General features: G+C 47.5%; 1 protein-coding gene across 1 annotated transcript; it reads left to right on the top strand.

Moving 5' to 3' along the window:
• Positions 1-11,445: 11,445 nt before the first annotated feature.
• IZUMO1R (IZUMO1 receptor, JUNO) lies at positions 11,446-13,551 on the top strand (the record flags this gene model as incomplete). The annotated part of the gene is made up of 4 exons (XM_081100331.1): positions 11,446-11,583; positions 12,354-12,542; positions 12,974-13,109; positions 13,283-13,551. 4 exons carry the CDS (start codon positions 11,446-11,448, stop codon positions 13,549-13,551), a joined length of 732 nt encoding a protein of 243 aa, XP_080956457.1.
• Between the last annotated feature and the right edge of the window lie 2,842 nt (positions 13,552-16,393).

Genomic DNA, 16,393 nt, shown 5'->3' on the forward strand with positions numbered 1-16,393 from the left:
CATCGCCAAACTTCTAAATAAAGACACCAAACACGTCTCATATTAAACACTGACGTAAATGTGAGCTAGACATACAGTTAAGAAAGATTCTTAAAAAACAAGTAGGATCGTCATTTTTCAACCTGCTTCCTCCAGGGTCAAGGTGGCCGGAGCCTATCCCAGCAGCTCAGGGTGCAAGGTGGCAGCCCACCCTGAAGAGGACACCCTTTCATCCCAGTGCGCTCTCACACACTCACTCAGACTGGGACCATTTAGACGCGCAAATTCACCGAATATGCACATGTTAGGGATGGGGGGGGAGACAGGCATCCTGGGAGAAAACCCACATAGACATGAGAGAATGTGCAAACTCCACACAAACTGCCTTGGCTGGGAATTGATTTCTTCTTCTCATCAATGTTATAACAAAGTGTTGAATGAAGCAATATTATTCAAGGACCTGATATATAGTCATTAGGTCTCCAGAATTTATTCATCTTATAACTCAAACTTTGTATCCTTTGATCAATATGTCGCCTTTTTCCCCACCCTAGCCTCTGATAACCACCATTCTACTCTCTCTGTTACTCTAAGTTTGACTTTATTTTATATTCCCCACATAATTGAGATCATATGATATTTGTCTTTCCGTTAATGGCTTATTTCACTCAGCATAATGTCCTTCAGGTTTCACAGTAGCTTCTAAAAACACAGTAAGAAATATCCATTAATTAAGCCAATACTATCTGATGAAACAGGTAAACCCCCCCTCCCCCAGATCCTAGTAGTGTAACATATCAGAGGTTGATTTCTCATCCTCATAGTGACCCAGTAGTAACTGGGGATGGGGATTCTAAAGGGTGATTTAGGGATTAGTATCGATGAGGATTGCTATCTTCAAATAGAGTTTCCATGATTGTCCTGGGCTCAGTATTTGGACTCTAGATGGCAGATAGCAGTGGTTCTCAACCTTCCGAATGCCGCGACCCTTTAATACAGTTCCTCATGTTGTGGTGACCCCCAACCATAAAATTATTTTCATTGCTACTTCATAACTGTAATTTTGCTACTGTTATGAATCATAATGTAAATATCTGATATGCTATATGTGTTTTCCGATGGTCTCAACCACAGGTTGAGAACCGCTGGTCTATATATATACATATATATATATATATATATATATATAGAGAGAGAGAGAGAGAGAGAGAGAGAGAGAGAGAGAGGAGGGGACTATGTGGTGGGTTTTTAAGAACCAGCCCTAAAAGGGCTTTCATCACTTCCACCAACGTGCCATTGTGCGGTGGGCCCTGCAGTGGTAGGGAGCAAACAGCATGCATGTTATTTAGCAGCAAATTCTTCAGGCCAAAGAGAAAGCCCCCACATTATTTCTATCCAGAAAGTCCTAGCTGAGCCGGGGAACAGGACCAGAGGTCTGTGCAGCTATGACAAGTTACTCTCTTCAAACAGCTTTTCCTGACTCAGTATGAGGAGTTCAGTTTATAAAGCTGAGGAAAGAGGTTTGTTAAAAAGTGCCATGGTCTGGGTTTACCTATATGGCAGGAAAGCCTGTTCTCAACAGACATGCACTCAAATGGAGGCCTGGGTCAGAGTTAGGTCACAGGGCAAGGGATGCAGACAGAGCATCAGTGACTGAGTGTCCACCACCTCTCCACACTCCACCTGCTGGGGCCAGTTCTCGTTTGCTGGTTGGCTCCCGGGACATTTTTATTCGGATCAGAATGGTGGATAATGAGAATAACCAAAAAAGCTGAATGGGCCTAACGTCTTTACTTCTGAACCGACAGAGAGTTACAGGGAAGAGGCAATGTTACAGGATGGGAAAAAGAAGATAAAACAAGCACAGAATGAGTTCATGAGTTTGTGAGACTTGAGAATGATGGAAGACTTCAGTTTGAGAGGAACTGCTGCACGGGAAGATACTGAATGACAGGGAAAAAGGATGAGACAAAAGGAAAGTTTAATTTTTTTTCTGAACATTTTGTTTCATGAAGACACTGAGTAAGGTTTGAACTATTTTAATTAATTTTGGGATTAAAGACTTCTGTTATCTTAGGTGTGACTCCACGCCAAGGGGAGGCAGTTGAGCTACAAAAATGCTACATCGTAAGAAGCATGGGACTTCAGTCCAGGATGGAGGACATGGTACTGTCGTCAATAAATAATAGTTAAATGAAATCTTCCTTTTGCAAGAAATATTTTTAGTACAGATGACATCCATTTCTTTCTCTTCATCTCAAGCTTCCTGATGTTGTAGCTCTAGAGAAAAAAAAGCTTCAGCCAACAGCAATCTTACCTCTCTGAGATCAATGCAAGTGACCCTCAAACTGGGCCACTTATGCTACCACTTAAGTCAATTTCTTGTTCTTCCTTCATCAGTGTTAGCTTGTGCTCCAAGTCTTATGAAAGGAGGCAATCACACTACCATGGAGAGAAAAAGAAAATAAAAGAAAATCTGTCGGCTAGGAATCCTTTTCATGCAAATGGCAGAAATCCAACTTGAATGAAAGAGTTAGAAAAGTCATGGGTGTGCTGCAGGGTCTTGGTGATTTCACTGTAATTAGCTAGTTATTCATAATAGAAAAGGAGCAAAAGGGAGGCCACAATTATAGGCATTGAACATTTGGGCAGCTTCACCAGGAAGCTGCAATTTCACACTCCCCAGGCAACCCCTAGCCCATTCCTTGCAGACCATTAAGGGAAGGAACTCACCAAAGGGGAGAGAGACCTATGCACAGTGAAGTTGAGGTATCTGGGGAAGGTGCCTGTCAGTCATACTCGGGAATTGTGATCATTGGCCAGAATGGACGTGTCCAGTGCAAGCCCATGAAAATTTGAGAATACATAATCCCCCAAACAAAGGAATTCTCTTTTTTTGGCTCTTGGCTCGTGGGGCTCTCTTGTTCCTGCTTCCTTGCATTCCCCCACGTTTCCTCCTTAGCCATGTGGCCTGGTGGACCCCACATGTAATGGGCTGATGGGCTGCAGCAGGGAGCACAAGCTAAGCAGCCTGATGCTGAACTGGACTGTCCCAACATGGAATGGAAACTCTGGACACGAACTAATTCTAGCCCGACTGAAGCCACAGCTACACTTCTTCCTTGGTGGGACGAGGGGAAACGGGACCTTGGAAACTCAGGGGTGTAATTCCACAGAAATAAAAAATCACTTATTCTCCCACGCAAGTCTCAGGAAGTCCTTTTTCTCGGGATATCACAAGAATTCCACTCCCATGAGCAACAGGTAGTGACGAGGACGTCTCCCCACCAATCACGTTGGGAATAACTAAAGCCAGGGAACAAAATGCTGCCAGGACCTTTTCTTCCCACCTGATAACAGTGCTTTGCTGTACTCTTCCTCACTGAAAATTAAATTTCTCTACCTGGCTGACAATGGGAACTTTTAAAAATTAGTCTGTGTTATTAGCTTTATGCTGTGGCAGAGATTAACCTGATACATTTTTTTAAAAATATATTTTATTGATTTTTTACAGAGAGGAAGGGAGAGGGACAGAGAGTTAGAAACATCGATGAGAGAGAAACATCGATCAGCTGCCTCCTGCACACCCCCCACTGGGGATGTGCCCACAACCAAGGTACATGCCCTTGACCGGAATCGAACCTAAGACCCCTCAGTCCGCAGGCCGACGCTCTATCCACTGAGTCAAACTGGTTAGGGCAACCTGATAAATTTGATCTCATGTCCAAAAACTTAGAGAAGGATCTCATTTGCCCAGTTTAGGTCAGGTCCCATCCCTGTAAACCAAAAAACAATGGCAAAAAGTGGGTCCCAAAAGAACAGAGCAGCTTCTCCATATGAAGGGAGAGAAGGGAGGAGCAGTCTCCTGAAGAAGGGGATGACCAAACCCAACCCAGAAGCAGCGTGTATGTAAGTAGGCAGAGTGACGGGTGTTCATCACAAGGTGAGGACAGAAAGAGACAAGGAAAGGGCAACAGGGTCTAGCTACTAGTCCCCTCCCTTGCTTCACCGACTGAGAAACCAAGGCCCATGGAGGTAGATTTGAAGAGAGAAAACTTCTGGATTTTCACCAGGGAAGCGTGTGTAGTAATAAAACAATATCAAAATATTAAAGACTTCCATTCAAACACTCACCAATAATAATAGCATTCACTGGGAAGGAGAAGATAAGAGGACCATGAGAGTGAGGAGAATGTAAACCTTCACTAATTCACATCCTTCATCAGGATGGTTCTCTAAACTTTCATCAGCTGGTGGAGCTTGTTTAAAAAATGAACATTCCTGGGCCCTGCGCCAGGCCGACTGAATCAGAATCTGAGGGGTAGAGTCAGGAACCATCGTTTTAACAACTGTCTGAGGTTAGATATTCTGACGTGGGGATTCTTTATACAAACGCTAGAGAAACACGGCCCCAGAAAGAGCTCTCTTCTCCAGAGAGTTGGCTGGCTTCTTTAATTTAGTGACAGAATTTGATAAACAAATCGCTTTATGGCCACGAGGCATTAAAATATAATAAAGTTTCCAAGAATGGAAAAATAGATTGATGAAAGATAGATAGATAGAAAAATAGATAGATGGATAGATAGATAATAAGTAGGTAAAAGAAAACATCTTGTCTGAGGAGATAGTCATCAGGTTAAACTCTAGTCTTATAAACCGGAGTCATCGAATAGTCACAACCATTGACCTTTCCCAGATAATCACATCTTAAGAAAACATAAAACATTCAAGAGCTTCACATAATATTATGTCATATTGATTTATAATAGAGGTCAGTGAAAAATCACAAAAATTCACTTTTCTAGAAATGGCAGCTGCTTCATTGTTGTATTACCAGAAGGTAATTTATCCATTGATTCTTGAAAAATTTATTTCCCCCCTCTCTACCTTTTCATTTGTGGGCACAAGGACATAAGGAGTCAGATATTTGCCATCTCAAAACTATTTACTTTCCACCATTTTCTATAAACTACAAATGTTCTGAACCTTCAAATCCCTCTGTGCATTTTCTCAGACATTTCCAATGCAAGACAAAGACATAAAGACTGAAACAAATCTAGGAAGATGTATATTTATTTCCTTTAATGTATGAAATATAAACTGACCCAATGCCATTCTTTAAACTTGAAACTGTGTAAGAAACAATTCACCAACCACATTTGCCAAACTCATGGTTAACAGAGCTGTGGGGCGTCAGTAAGATGGGGAAACCAAGGCCCTCCAGGCACAGGTCATGTAGTAACAAATAACAGGCGAATGAAGAACAGAAAAATCATTCTTTTAAAAAGGTGAAAATCCATGAACCTGTACATCACATACACATTAACTCTTACGACTGACTACACAAAAATTCTGGGGTTTCCCAGAATTTCTCCTGATGTGCTTCTTAGTAAAAATGAGTCACAGGAGAGAATCTTTCTTACCAAAAATAAAAAATAAGTCGCTAGTTCACTTACCCCTGGGAGGCTACCGTGTTCCAGGCACTGCAGTGACAGCTGTGAAATGGGCAGACATGGTCTCTACTGTCCAGGGGCTTTCAGTCAGCAGGCAAATCCAGGGCAGTGTGGCGTCAGGACAGGGGTAACCGAGGGCTGTGAGAGCACCAGGAGGGACACCCAACCTAGGCTTCAGCCTCCGTGAATGTGGGCCGCTCCAAATCGAGACCTAAAAAATAAGGCATCGGCTAAGGGAAGGTACTAAGGGTGCTGAGAGTAGGGGAGAGATCTCCGTTGAAAGGGGAAAGCATGTGCTACGGTCTGGAGTGAGAGCCATCCCAGAATGATGAAAGTATTACAGGTAGTTCAGGTTAGCTGGAGTGTGGGACCCTGCCTCTTTCTCTCACTAAGGATAGCATTGTGGTTACAATTCTAAGGCAGGTGTGAGCGTGTAGGCAGGTGTGAGCGTGTAGGCAGGTGTGAGCGTGTAGGCAGGTGTGAGCCTGTAGGCAGGCATTCACAGCGACAGGTGGTAAGGTCCAGGACAGAAGCATGGAAGACCCCAGGAGAACATCTCACTAATCCTCGGGGACAAGGAAAGCTTCCCTGAGAAGCCCTCCATTCTTTGAGCTGCGGGACAAGTAGGAATTCCCAGTCACAAAGGGTGAGCTATGAGAAAACATCCCCACGGAGAAGCCAATTAAGAGAGCAGGACAATGACTGATGTCCGGTAAGGAGTGCCTGCCGCGCAGATGGAAGGACGGCGGATGGGGGTAGAAAAATACGTAAGGACCAGATGAAACAGGGTCTGTGTGCCATGGTAAGGATTTGGGATTTATCTTAAGCCTAGAAGGGTCTTTTTTAAAAAAATTTTTATTTCAGAGAAGAAGGAAGAGAGAGACAGAGAGAGAGGGAGAGAGGGAGGGAGAGGGAGAGGGAGAGAGAGGGAGGGAGAAAGAGAGAGAAAGAGAGAGAGAGAGAGAGAGAGAGAGAGAGAGAGAGAGAGAGAAACATCAAGGATGAGAGAGACTCATTGATCGGGCTGCCTCCTGCCCGCAACCCAGGCATGTACCCTAAGAATCGAACCATGACCTTCTGGTTCATAGGTGGAAGCTCAAGCACTGAGCCACGCTGGCGGGGCCCCAGAAGGGTCTTAAACATGGAAATATTGTAACCATCTCTGCCTTTTAAAACGATCCTTCTGAAAGAAAAAATCCTACAAATGCTGACTCTAGTTAATGAGATGCATGCTTAGGAGGAAGCATGCAGATGCCTGCAAGCTCCTTTGAAATGCTTAAAAAGTAAGATTGATGCACGACTAGAGGGCAGGATGGTTGCCTAGAGGTATGAAAACCAAGTAAAATGGAAATGGTAAAATCTAAGTTGTGGATCCATTGTAAATTTCTCTCAACTTTCCTTATGTTTGAAATTTTTCATAATCAAATACTCTGAAATAAAATAGCTCTGGCTGCTGTTTGGATAAAACATTAGAAGGAGGTTGTTTCCTAATTAAGGCAAGAGATGATTATGGTCCAGACAGTAGGGGGAGAAACAGGGATAAGAGAATTTGAACTCAAGAGGTATTTAGGAAGGTAAATCAACCGCTTTGGTGATGGGATAGATGTGGAGGGAAGGAGCAGGTGGGGATAAACAATACTCCTCCTTCACCTGCTCTCAATACAAACCAATTGCAAGTTGAGACATGGATGATCAATAGATCTGGGGACAAGAAGGACGCAAATGGCCCACTAAGAACTCTAACTCAACACCCTGGTCAGTGCGCTCAGTGGTTAGAATGTCAGGGCCCACACATCAAAGGGTGGAGGGTTCGATTCCCAGTCAAGGGCACGTGCCTGGGTTACAGGTTCGATCCCTAGCCCCAGTTGGGTCAGGTATGGAAGGCAACCAATCGATGTATTTCTCTCTCATGGATGTTTCTTGATCTCTCTGCCTCCTCCTCCTTCCCTTCTACTCTCTCTAAACATCAATGGAAAAAACATATCCTCGGGTGAGAATTAATAAAAAACAAAAACTCTGAATCACTACATCTCCTCCAGCTGGGCTCTGCCTTCAGACTCTTACCAGGAGACTACTGGCACTCCTTCTTCGCTCTTCTAGTCTGTTCTCAAACTCAGTGGGCTGCAGCACTGCGGGCAACCAACCACCTGTGCGGGGAACATAGGGAGAGTCATGGGCTGTGGTCTCAAACCAGTGAGGCTGCCCTGCTTCTGCTCCGCCTGCCTCCCCCTCCCCCAGGACCCTCTGGATGCGGCTGTAGCTCTGCTCCTGACAATTCTGTGTTTTGTTTTGTTTCTTTGTGGGTTTTTGTTGTTTTTTAGCAAAAGTAAAGTTTTATTACAGAAGAGCTCCCTGCTGCAGGAGGGAAGGGACCCAAGCGGGTTGCCCTGTGGGTTCAATTTTATAACAAAAATTGTTTGGGATCAGCAGCTTCATCCACAGCCAGCCTTGTTCTATCAGCTTTCCATCAGAAAACTGATTTCTCTGCAAGACTCAATCACAATAAGACACAAATGAGTTTTCCTTGAGTGCTGCACCCGGCCTCTCTAGAGGGGTGTCACCCTGATGACATCTGAGAGGCAGGCTCCATAATTTTAGTTCATTTCCTACAGCTTTGTCCTAGAGACCGTTAGCAAATCCCTCCTGTCCTTCTCCCCTCCATGTGAGGGATGTTCACCAGAGGACCTGTTTCCCGTTCCAGTAATTGCTTCCATGCACATCCACGGCCATCTGAAACTTAACGTTCAACCCAAACTCTCTTTCCTCGTCAAGCCTTAGAGCAGTGGTTCTCAACCTTGGCTGCACATTAGAATAACCTGTGAATCTTTTTAAAATCCTGATTTCTGGGCCTCATCCTCTGGAAATTCTGTTTCTTTCTTACTAATGTTGTGGCCCCACCCCATAACATAGAAACAGAATTTCCTGAGGATGAGGCCCAGAAATCAGGATTTTTTTTTTTTTTTAAATATACTTCTTTATTTTTTTCAGAGAGGAAGGGAGTAGAGAGAGATAGAAACATCAATGATGAGAGAGAATCATTGATCGGCTGCCTCCTGCACACCCCCCACTGGGGATCGAGCCCGCAACCCAGGCATGTGCCCCTGGCCGGAATCGAACCCGGGACCCATCAGTCCGCAGGCTGATGCTCCATCCACTGAGCTAAGCCGGCTAGGGCCAGAAATCAGGATTTTTAAACAATTCCCAGGTGATTCTAATGTGCAGCCAAGGTTGAGAACCACTGGTTGAAGGCAAGGACATGGGAGCCTGGGCTGGTAATTCTAAAGAGAGGGAAGGGGGGAGCCTTTCTTTTTCTTTTCTGTGGTCTTCCACAATTTATGAGAAGCACCTGGCAATTAAACCCAAGACTGTTAGCTCCTCTAGTTCAAACAGCCCCTCTGTTCAAACTGAGGGACAAGATAAGCTACTTTTAAGGCTACATTCTTGCATACCCCTCCTCCCCGCTATTTTTACAACTCAGAGATAATTAGTAAACAGTTCCCTTCAAACAAGCCTCTTTTGAACTCTTCATAACTTTTGCTCTAAGAATGTTTTAGAGGCTTTGGAAAAATACTGATAAGACACCTCTCTAGGACATCGGCCCCTGTCCGGACTCTCTCCTGCAGAATTAACAAAGACAACCCCCTGAAGTCTGCTCAATTTCAGCCTCCAAATCCTCCTCCTTTCCTTGTCACCTGTCATCAGCAGCCAAGGCTTTAAAAGGGGGAGCCACTACTGTTCTTTGCCCTTCTATTGATTAGCAACGCACCAGCCCTTTCCCTTTGGAGAAAGTAAAACAAACTTCCTCTATCTCTCTTTGTAGTTGTGACTTCTTTCACAGCCCACACCACTGGCCAAAGACCCTCACAATAACCATCACTGTTCCCAAAATAGAGCCAACACATGCTTCCCAACATACAATCTGATTAAATATTTTTTATTGTTTTAGAGAGAGAAAGAGAGAGAGAGAGAGAGAACCATTGATGTGAGAGCCAAACATCAATTGGCTGCCTCTTGCATGCTCCCCACCTGGGATTAAGCCTGCAACCATGGGCATCTGATGGCAATCGAACTGGCAACCTTTTGGTGCAAGGGATGATGCCCAAACAACTGAGCCACATAAGCCAGGGTCTTTCTTTAAAAACAGACTTCACCTGAGACCTAGACAGCATCTCCCCCTCCCAGAGCTGGAGATCTCCCCCTCACCTGGTTCTTGTGCATCAAATATGGAGTCGTGTTTACCTGAGTTCAGATTCTAGCTCTACCACTACTTGGCTGCGCTTGCTCTCCCGCCCACCCCCACCCCCACCCCCACCCCGTTACCATAGGAAGAGCATTCACTTTAGGGGTGGTTGAAAGGAGTAAGCCAGACCATACGTAATAACATTATTGATAGGTCCTTAAAAACAGCAACGTACGCAAAATGACGGATACAGAAACCAATTACTACAGGCTAATTGGTACAAACCAGAGTTAAGTTCCTACAGCATCTCATTAACGTTATAATAAAAATGTTTAATGAAACATTATTTGACGGCCTGCTATACTTCATAGGACGATAGTCACTGCCCACTAAGGGAGACCATTACATGGGTTGTGGAGGGACTTTTTTGGTTTTGTTTGTTTTGGCTTTGGTCACACATTTAAATTCCCAAAGCCTCACTTTCTCTCTGTATCCCTGTGCTGCTGGGTCTGCTCTCCAACAGGAACCTTAGCTCCTGGGGGCTGAGCGAGGTCACCGTTACTGTTACAACCCAAGTGGTCCATCCCAGGTAACTACGCGGATGAAGGGGCAGGTGGAACAGGGCAGAGAAAGAAAGGCTTTCGAGGGAAACAAGATCGGAATAAAAATCATGACGACTTACCCTTGTCAGGCATGATGCCGAGTCATTTTCAAGAACTTTCTTTTTCACTTCTTTTTCCCAACAATCCCACTGTAACAGCCCCCTTTATAGACATGAGAACTAACACCTGGAGAGTTGAACTCATTTTCTCAACGGCGTCCAGCTAGCCAGTGGCAGAGCTGACAGCGGAATCTGGCAGCTGACCACAGGGCCCGGGATCTCACTCTGTGGGGCCTCTGTTTCTCGGAGAAAGCAAAAGCTCTTCCTCAGAAACCCCGGGGCTCCAGCCGCAGGAAGGCCCTACACTAGGTAAGACCATGCTGACGCCGCTTAACCGGAGCCACCTGGAGTTCCGCATCTGCACCTGCACGAGTAGGAACTGGAGTGGGTAATAAATGATCAGGTCGTAGAGTCTCCTCAGCCTCACAATCCCTGGAGGTGGGAGGGAGCGGCTCCTGCTTTGAAAGTAAGTATGAAAAAAACCCCACAAACTAGAAGGGTAGTATCTTTCCTCTTTTTACCTGGTTCTTTAAAAATACTCCATGCTTGAAACTGGTGCTGAGCAGAGAGAGCAGCCTTAGGTTCGGGCCTGGAAGGTGGGGTTGGAGTCTCCACCAGGAATATTTGAGATTCTAAACTTGGGCTAGGGCTCCAGTGGTCGGCAAACTCATTAGTCAACAGAGCCAAATATCAACAGTACAACGACTGAAATTTCTTTTGAGAGCCAAATTTTTCAAACTTAAACTATATAGGTAGGTACATTGTTATTAACTTAATTAGGGTACTCCTAAGGCTTAGGAAGAGCCACACTCAAGGGGCCAAAGAGCCGCATGTGGCTCGAGAGCCAGTTGGTCCAAAGCTTTTCAAGTTCACTGTGATGGGTCCACTGCCGGTTCCTGGACCTCGGTCTGGGCTCTTCCCCTCTCTGGGCTTTAGCTTCCGTGTGTGTGTGTGTGTGTGTGCAGTTGTTGGGGGTGGTTGTCAGACCTCCAAAGCTTATTCCACCTGCCTGACATGTTATGATGCTGCCTCAGATAGAGGTCCTAGGAGCAGCCAGAGCACCGTGGTCTCTTGAGAGAGCCTTGAAGCTTGCCCTCACCCCTGGGATAGGGGAGAGAATGGTGATGTCTTCTCTGTCACAAGAGCGGGTGGGTCTTCTCTCTGCAGTGGCCATGGAGTGGTGGTGGCAGCTCTTGTTAGGGCTGTGGATAGTCACACCCATCTGGGCTGGGGACAAGCGGCTCAATGTCTGCATGAAGACCAAGCACCACAAGCCGGAGCCTGGGCCAGAGGACCAGCTCTACGATGAGGTACAGAGGCCAGACCTGGTCCAGGGGTCAGGGAGGGCTGCTTCTGCCGATCAGGGAAGGGGCACAAATGCCAAGGTGGTTTCTGAACTCCCATCGACCCTGACTTGTTTGGTTCCTTAGGTTAGAATTTGGGCAAAGCCCCCTGGAGGGACACTATGGCCTTTTGAGACCATAATTGCTGAGTGATTGAAAGTTCCTGTCTCTGAGCTGCCCGGCCACGCGGGGAGCAGGGGCAGATGGGGATTCCAGAGACGCATCATTGGCTCAGCATAGATTCAAACAAACATGGTCTTCCTTCTCTAGCCTTCCTACCAACAGGCCCTGTGGAAACATTTGACTTAAGTGACTCCTCCCCAAGCTCCTAAAGGCAATTGACAGGGATGTGGGAGGAGAAGCAGAGCTGGCATCTACATGGCATTTACTGAGCCCTTTTCAGCTATGATGTCCTCCCACTCGTGCAACCCCACATTCCCACAGGTCTCATGGGGTTCCTCTGCTGCCCCTCAGGAGCTGAGACCCTGGAAGCCATGCTTCTAGGGGACTGGGGCAGCCTCCGTGGCAGGGAGGTCAGAGTGCAGGTGTCCTTGGGTGTCAATATTGACAGATTGTTAGCATTCCTTCTACACAGAGGGTGCTGGCCTAAAGGCATTGCACCTGCCCAGGTCCCCTTCTAGGGGACACATTTTCCTTTCTACCCTAGATACTCATCAACCCCCTGCCTTTACCCCCTACCACCCCGAAATTCCTTTTGCTGCTTCTTCCCCTTTCAGTGCAGCCCCTGGAAGGGCAATGCCTGCTGCACGACCAACACAAGCTGGGAAGCCCACCTGGATGAGGCTGTGCTCTACAACTTCAGCCTGATTCACTGTGGACTGATGATACCCGACTGTCAGAAGCACTTCATCCAGGCCAAGTGCTTGCACCAGTGCTCCCCAAACCTGGGGCCTTGGATCCAGCAGGTGGGAAGACTGGGCTGAGGAGGCGGGAGGCACATCTGCGCAATGCCCCATTCCCGAGAGCCTGAGTCCCAGGACATTAGCAGGAACAGCAAATGCTGGCCCCTGTGGACAAGAACAGCGTCGGAGGCCACTGTTGGGAAAGGGATGGGAGGAAGCGGCCTCGGGAGAATGGCCCTGTCGGGAGACGGGCCAGAGGAGCACAGTAGGATGAGGGACTATTTGAGTCCCATCTCCTGTCTGTAGGAACGGAAGCTGTGCAGCCTGGGACAAACTGTTTACTCTCTTAGCCTTGTTGTTCTCAATGGTAAAAGGCTCCTTAAAGACTTCACAGGAGCGCGTGTTCAGATAGCACCTGGCACAATAGTACCATTGTAGCTACTGACAGTCTTCAGATTTCAACTATCATTTCTTGTCTCTGGCTACCCATCCAGGTGGCCCCATGTGAGCAGGAAGAGCGAATTTTGGACGCACCACTCTGCCAGGAGGACTGCGTGCAGTGGTGGGCAGACTGCCGCACATCCTACACTTGCAAATCCAACTGGCTCCGCGGCTGGGACTGGAGTCGGGGTGAGTGGTGCTTGACAGAGCCTGGGAGGGGGAGGGGCGGGTGGGGGAGCAGGGCCCTGTAGGCCCCTGACCTGGGGGGCAGGTGCCAGCCTTCTATGCTCCCCCAAGGCAAGGGTGGGGATGTGAGGTTGGGAACAGTGGGAGGTAAGCTGTCTCTGCCTTAATCCCTACAGGGAAGAGCCGCTGTCCTGCAAGGGCCCGCTGCCGTCCTTTCCCCTATTACTTCCCCACCCCGGCTGCCTTGTGTGAGAAGATTTGGGGCAACTCCTTCAAGGCGAGCCCTGAGCGTAGGAACAGTGGGCGGTGTCTGCAGAAGTGGTTCGAGCCCTCTCAGTGCAACCCCAACATGGCCGTGGCCCAGTTCTTTGCTAGCCCTGCCCCATCCTGGGAACTCTCCCACACTCTCATGGCCTTCTCTCTGTCCCTGCTATTCCTTTCCTGAGAATCCCTACGTCTCCCTCCCACACTCCCTCGGCTATGGGCCAGGCCAGGCCCTGGCAGCCTCCTTCCTCAGTCCTGTCCTGACACAGAGCAGCACAGATTAGGGGACTGGGGGGCACTGAGGCTGCAGGAGCCGGTGCCTGAGCCTTGCACGTTAGTTCTAGACCCCTCCACTGCTCTGCTCTGCCTTTCCCTGCCTAGAAGGCAGCCAGGGGTGGGGACTGACAAGGTCACTCACCCCATCCTGCCTTAAGGCTGGTGGTGGGCCCTTCACATCCAGGGAACACCACCCTTTCCCTGGCAGAGCCAGTGGTGACAGCCTGGGCTTCCCTCCCATGATGGGGCCTCCACTAGCACAGCAGCTGAGCTTTCCTCTCTGACCCGCCCTGTCCAAGCTCTATGCTCAGGGAGTCAACTGCACCGAGAGGGGGCCAGTTTGCCTGCTGTGCTGAAGTCGGAGTTGGCTCTTACTTACCTAGAATGGTGACCAGCTTCTTTAACGCATGCCAGGCACTCTCATTATACCCTTCCACTGCTCTGGTGGGAGTGCTTGCAACACCCCCTTTCTTCAATAAGTGAGACGCTGAACAAAAGGCCTAAAACCAGGGAGAGGATGGGACCACCCTAACCACCGGCTCTATTTTGCACACCAAGATTGAAGCAGCTGCCTCAACTGCTTTCAGCTTTCCCTCAGCACAGCCTGGACCCTTGGAAGCCAGCTTTCCTTCCTGACTTTTTGGCAAGTCCTCTGATCTTCATTTAAGACTGTCTGGGCTTCCCTCTCTGCTGAGAGGAATGAGGTAGTTGGACCAGATGCTTTTCACTTATAAAAAGGAAATGGAAAAGCCAGTAGTGCCATTGTCTGTGGGGACATAGTCTGTGCTTCTCAGGCAGTTCCATGTCCCAGGGAACAAGACTGAAGAGTCAGAACTGGGCTAGAGCAGGTGCCCCGGGGCAGCCTTCACGTCCCCTTTGTAAGTGGATTGGCAGCCGACTGCCCGCTCCGAACCTTCTGGAGCCTGAAGCCCAGGAGCTTCCCAGCATAGGTGTTGTCTTCCCCTCACCCTTCTCTCTGATGAAGAGAGGCTTCTGATGTTTCTGCACTTGAGTGAGTTAGCTTTTCTAACAATTACTCATTCTTGCCAGACACCAGCAGGCCCGGCTCATCGGTTAAACTCCACCTCCATTCCTCCCGCGCTCACCTTGCACATGCTCCTTCATGGAGCAAGCCCTGTGGCAGAGGGCACTGGGGTCCTAAAACCAACAAGAGAGCGTCCTCTCCAAGTGAGGGCTCAGAGTCTGGAGGAGGGGACAGACAGCCGTGGTGGTGACAAAGCACTTCTCCGGAAGTCTGCAAGAATGAGGGGTGGGGTCCTGGGAAGGCCTCACAAGGGGGTGAGGCTCAAGCCCCACCGAAGAAGGGTCACTTCATTGAGAACAGAAGGAAAATGTTAGACACAACCACCTGCATCCCTAAGGCATGAATTATCTGAAGCAGAACCTTTAGCTGCTCTTAATAAATTGTGGCTTCAAAAACACATGTAGGTAAAATTTCTTAAGAACTGAGCACTGTGTGAAGTGTCTGAGGTTGTATGCTTGGTAATAAAGCTGAGAGTTTAATCACTTTCTTTAGTATTCTTGGGTGTAAATATAAAAAAAAAGTAGCCTGGCTGGTGTGGGTCAGTGGTTAAGAGTCGACCTATGAACCTATGAACCAGCAGGTCACTGTTCAATTCCTGGTCAGGGCACACTCTGGATTGCAGGCTCAATCCCCAGTGTGGGGCATGCAGGAGGCAGCCGATCAATGATTCTCTCATCATTGATGTTTCTATCTCTCTTTCCCTCTCCCTTAATCTCTGAAATCAATAAAAATATATTTTAAAAAATAGTCAAAGGATGGTTAAAATTGAGACAAACAAGAGTAGTTCTGGGAGCCCTAGTAACTGTTACTATTTATTGATCACTTACTCTGAGCCTGGGGTTCTGCTAAGCTCCTAACATGCATTAGCTTGTTGGAGCCTCACAAAAGCCTTGAGGTATACTCCTGCACGCCCATTTTCCAAATTAGGACAGAAGCACATGTAAGTTTGAAACCAAGTGAACCTGACCCCACCATCCCAGCTCATAAGGCTTACACCAAACATCCTGGTAAGTTGCTGAATGGGGCTGACACTGAGTGGGGTGAAGAGAAAGGAGGCTGGCTCATGGCTGGTCATGGTCAGGAAAGAGCTCGCTTCCTGTCTGAGGTTGGAAGGAGTGATGGATTTTAAGTAGTGGAATGAAACTTTCAGATTTGCAGTTAAATTACATTTTTTTAATCAGAGTGACCCACGTACATGACTAAAATACTTATGTCAGAGGATCTCTAACAGAGCAATAGAGCCTCAGCCAGCCCGCCCCTGGGGCCCAGCGCTCCCGCCCAGAGGCACCCATTCTTAACCATATCTGGACTTAGCTATGCAAAAGGTAGCTTGATTCATAATATCTCTCTCTCTCTCTCTCTCTCTCTCTCTCTCTCTCTCTCTCTCTCCTCTCCTCTCCTCTCCTCTCCTCTCCCCTCCCCTCCCCTCCCCTCCCCTCCCCTCCGCTCCGCTCCCCTCCCCTCCCCTCCCCTCTCCTCTCCTCTCCTCTCCTCTCTCTTTCCCCCCACCCCCCTCTCTCTCAGTTCTGTTAGAGTTTCTCAACTTAATCTTCCAAACTTTTTAAGGTGGGCAATCCACTTTTAATTTCCAGGAGGCTTTTTATTTTTCATTCCCTATTGTTCTTTACAGCCGGTTGTTTTCAGTTTTATGAATGTAACATCTTCTAAAATCCCACTGAAGATCTAATTCGATTTTTTTAGG

This window comes from Myotis nattereri (assembly GCF_964212035.1).
Source record: "Myotis nattereri genome assembly, chromosome: 9".
NCBI lineage: Eukaryota > Metazoa > Chordata > Mammalia > Chiroptera > Vespertilionidae > Myotis > Myotis nattereri.